This window comes from Penaeus japonicus, unplaced genomic scaffold, assembly GCF_977035675.1.
Source record: "Penaeus japonicus unplaced genomic scaffold, GWHDUDI00000001_assembly GWHDUDI00000014, whole genome shotgun sequence".
Lineage (NCBI taxonomy): Eukaryota > Metazoa > Arthropoda > Malacostraca > Decapoda > Penaeidae > Penaeus > Penaeus japonicus.
The window spans coordinates 33,648,891-33,653,890 of NW_028234416.1; the positions used below are offsets into that span (position 1 = coordinate 33,648,891).

Consider the following 5,000-nt stretch of genomic DNA (forward strand, 5'->3'; position numbering starts at 1 on the left):
CACAACTACTACGACTAAAATAATAACAAAAAACAGTCAATTTAAAACAACGATATTTCCTAGAATGAAATCAACAATACTGAAAAAGAAAAACACTAATCCAAAAATAAAATCAATTATCCTTCTCCCTCCCCCCTCTCCCCATACCCCCTCTACCTCCTCCCTTCCCATCCCCCCATCCCCCTTCCCCCTCCCCCCTCATCTACCTCCTCCCTCCATCCCTCATCCCATCCCCATACCCCCCTCCCTCATCTCCCCTATCCCTCCTCCCTCCATACCCCCATCCCCTCACCCATCCCCTCACCCATCCCCCTTACCCTCCCTCACCCCATCCCTCATCCCATCCCCTCCCCCTCCCTCATATTCCTCATCCCCCAATCCTCTCCATAACCCCTCTCTCATCCTTCCTCCCCCATCCCCTCCCCTTCCCAAACCCCTCCCCCATACCCCCACACCCCCTCTCCCACATACCCCACCCCCATCCCCTTCTCATCCCCAATCCCCCATCCCCTCCCCCATCCCCTCACCCCCATACCCCCATACCCCCGTTCCCCCTCTCCCCATCCCCTCCCCCTCACCCATCCCCCCCCTCTCCCCCAGCCCACGACCACGACCACGTGCATAACAACAGCGAGTTCGACCCGATCATGCTGGCGGGGCGGTTCCAGGGAGACATCGTTCTGCACAGCCAAGAGGAACTCATACAGATGACCATGGTAATTTTTTGGGGAATGTTTTTGTTTTTTGTTTTTACAGGAGGAACTCATACAGATGACCATGGTAATTTTTTTGGGAATGTTTTTGTTTTTTGTTTTTGCAGGAGGAACTCATACAGATGACCATGGTAATTTTTTGGGGAATGTTTTTGTTTTTTGTTTTTACAGGAGGAACTCATACAGATGACCATGGTAATTTTTTTGGGAATGTTTTTGTTTTTTGTTTTTGCAGGAGGAACTCATACAGATGACCATGGTAATTTATTTTGGGAATGTTTTTGTTTTTTGTTTTTGCAGGAGGAACTCATACAGATGACCATGGTAATTTTTTGGGAATATTTTTTGTTTTTGTTTTTGCAGGAGGAACTCATACAGATGACCATGGTAATATTTTGGGAATATTTTTTGTTTTTACTTTTGCAGGAGGAACTCATACAGATGACCATGGTAATTTTTTGGGGGATTGTTTTTGTTTTTGTTGATTTTGGTTATTGAATTTAGGAAGTGTGGTGTTTGTGGGTTTTGTTCGTTGTTGGTTTTGTTGTTTTCGTTATTATTGTTAACCTTGTTATCAGTGGAATTGGGAGTATTGTAGTTGTTGTCATTATTATTGATATGATTATTATCATTATTATTTATGTTTTAACCTTGTTATCAGTGGAATTGGGAGTATTGTAGTTGTTGTCATTATTATTGATATGATTATTATCATTATTATTTATGTTATCGGTAGTGTCATGATATGATAAACTGGTATATAGTATGGTAATATGATATAGTATATAATAGTATTATGATTATTATCATTATTATTTATGTTATCGATAGTATCATTATGTTATCATCAAATTTATCATCATTATTACTATCATTATCATAATTATCATTATATCATTCATTATTAAAGCTGCTACCATTATTCTCATTGTTATCACGATTATGATTATTTTCTCTTTTATTACAACTATTATATATTCAAATCTTTATTCCATCATCATCATCATTATTTCTATCAGCCTCACAATCATCATCATTATCATAAATTATCATCAGTATGTATTTATCCATCCCAAAATATATCCCATACAATTAAACATAAAAAAAACATTGATTTTTTCACCCCACATTCAATTTCTCTATAATCTAATGCTGAGTGAATAATTGCACAAATTGCACAAAGTTACTCTATAATTTAATGCTGAGTGATTAATTGCACAAATTGCACAAACGTGAACACCTTTTCCACTGCACCTCCGCCAGCCTCACAACCCCAGTGGGAGGAATGCGATCATCAGCAAGGATCGACGGTGGCCGAATGCTGTCATTCCCTACGTCATATCTTCGTCGTATAGTGAGTGTGATGTGCTTCTTTTGTTGTGTGTTTGTCTGTTTGTCTGTTTGGCTGGTTGGTTGGTTGGTTCAGTCTTTCTCTATCTTTTTTTTTTTTTTTCTTTCTTTCTTTCTTTCTCCCCCCCCCCCCCTCTCTCTCTCTCTCTCGTTCTCTCTCTCTCTCTCTCTCTCTCTCTCTCTCTCTCTCTCTCTCTCTCTCTCTCTCTCTCGCTCTCTCTTTGCACACATACCCACACTCGCACGCACACGCACATACACACACACACACACACTCGCACACACACATACACACACACACACACACACACACGCGCGCGCACACGCACACACACACACACACACACACACACACACACACACACACACACACACACACACACACACACACATATATATATATATATATATATATATATATATATATATATATATATATATATATATATATATATACATATATGCCTATCTCTCTATTCATTTATCTATCAATCTTTGCCCCCCCCCCTGTCTCTCTCTCTCTCTCTCTCTCTCTCTCTCTCTCTCTCACCATACTGGATCACATATGCATATATCTACCTATCACCTGCTTTCAGTGCTCACAAACAAGCAACACTCTGCAAGTCCAAACATGGCAATAACTATATGCAGTCACCACTCAGCGTTGCCAATGTGTGAATCGATAGCTTCGACTCTTGTATCCGAAGCATATGGTATCTACTCGTTTGTAACGCTGAGTAATGAATTTGAAAATGTGTTTGTGTGCATAGGGGGAGGGGGGGGGGGGGGGGGGTGTGTGTGTGTGTGTGTGTGTGTGTGTGTGTGTGTGTGTGTGTGTGTGTGTATGTTTCCTTTCTGAAAGAGTGTGTGAAAAATAGTGACTTTATATGTCATTAAAATAAGATAAACAAACTAACATAAAAAGTATAAAAAATGAATTAATAAAGAAAGTAAACAAACACAGAAATAAAAGATTTAAATAAAACAGTAATTATAGGATCGGTTGTCATTGAAAATATGTCATCGAAATATGCCAACCGAAAATCTTTTCAAGAAATATTACATTCCTCATCCCAATATTCTTTCTTACTCCTTCACCGATCATGAAGCTTCACATGACAACCTCATTTTCCTCATACTTCTAATTTTTCTCACACTCCTCAACCTCATTTCCCCCACTCACCTCATTCCCCCCCACTCTCCTCATCTCCCCCCCCATTCACCTCATTTCCCCCCCACTCGCCTCATTCTCCCCCACTCACCTCATTTCCCCCCCCACTCACCTCATTTCCCCCACTCACCTCATTTTCCCCCACTCACCTCATTTTCCCCCCACTCACCTCATTCCCCCCACTCACCTCATCCCCCCACTCACCTCATTCCCCCCCACTCACCTCATTCCCCTCCCACTCACCTCATTCCCCCCACTCACCTCATTTCCCCCCACTCACCTCATTTCCCTCCACTCACCTCATTTCCCCCCCACTCACCTCATTTTCCCCCACTCACCTCATCCCCCCCACCCACCGCTCACCCCCCTACTCACCTCATTTCCCCCCACTCACCTCATTCCCCCCACTCACCTTATTTCCCCCACTCACCTCATTCCCTCCCACTCACCTTATTTCCCCCACTCACCTCATTCCCCCCCACTCACCTTATTTCCCCCACTCACCTCATTCCCCCCCACTCACCTCATCCCTCCCCCCACTCACCTCATCCCCCCCACTCACCTCATTTCCCCCACTCACCTCATCCCCCCCACACTCACCTCATTCCCCCCCACTCACCTCATCCCCCCCACTCACCTCACCCCCCCCCCACTCACCTTATCCCCCCCCCATTCACCTCATCCCCCCTACTCACCTCACACCCCCCCACCCTCACCTCCTCCCCCCCACCCCCCACCCCCCCCCCCACACCACACTCACCTCATTCCCCCCCACACTCACCTCATTTCCCCCACTCACCTCAACCCCCCCCACACCACACTCACCTCATCCCCCCACACCACACTCACCTCATTCCCCCCTCACCTCATCCCCCCCACACTTACCTCATTCCCTCCTCCACTCACCTCATCCCCCCCACCCCACTCACCTCACCCCCCCCACTCACCTCATCCCCCCCCCTCACCTCATCCCCCCCACTCACCTCATCCCCCCCACTCACCTCATCCCCCCCACTCACCTCATCCCCCCCACACTCACCTCATTCCCCCCCACTCACCTCATCCCCCCCACTCACCTCATTCCCCCCACTCACCTCACCCCCCCCCACTCACCTTATCCCCCCCCATTCACCTCATCCCCCCCACTCACCTCATTTCCCCCCCATCCCCCCACCCCACTCACCTCATCCTCCCCCACTCACCTCCTCCACCTCTCCCTCTCCCCCCAGGCAAGAGCGAGCGCAGCACCATCGCCGCCGCAATGGCAGAGTTCCATCGGTCAACGTGCATCCGATTCGTCCCCAGAAACACGGAGAAAGATTACATACACATCTTGAAAGGAGATGGGTAATAAATACGGCTGGTTTTTGTTGTTTTTGTTTTTGTTGTTGTTTTTGAAGGGGATGGGTGATAAATACGGCTGTTGTTTTTGTTTTTGTTTTTGAAGGGGATGGGTAATGAATACGGCTGTTTTTGTTTTTGTTGTTGTTTTTGAAGATGGGTAATAAATACGGCTGTTTTTGTTTTTGTTGTTGTTTTTGAAGGGGATGGGTAATAAATACGGCTGTTGTTGTTGTTTTTGAAGGAGATGGGTGATAAATGTGGCTGTTTTTGTTGTTGTTTTTGAAGGAGATTGGTGATAAATACGGCTGTTTTTGTTGTTGTTTTTGAAGGGGATGGGTAATAAATACGGCTGTTTTTGTTGTTGTCTTTGTTGTTGTTTTTGAAGGAGATGGGTAATGAATACGGCTGTTTTTGTTGTTTTT

The 5,000-nt window shown here is 45.3% G+C and overlaps 1 protein-coding gene across 3 annotated transcripts in view; it reads left to right on the plus strand.

Moving 5' to 3' along the window:
• Positions 1-5,000, plus strand: part of LOC122267903 (zinc metalloproteinase nas-15) — an 18,726-nt gene that overhangs the window by 4,693 nt on the left and 9,033 nt on the right. For all 3 annotated transcript variants that reach the window (XM_086544152.1, XM_086544151.1, XM_086544150.1), the window contains exons 4-6: positions 601-716; positions 1,977-2,067; positions 4,464-4,581. In XM_086544152.1, coding sequence (XP_086400278.1) covers positions 601-716; positions 1,977-2,067; positions 4,464-4,581 — 325 coding nt within the window. The remainder of the gene's footprint in view (positions 1-600; positions 717-1,976; positions 2,068-4,463; positions 4,582-5,000) is intronic.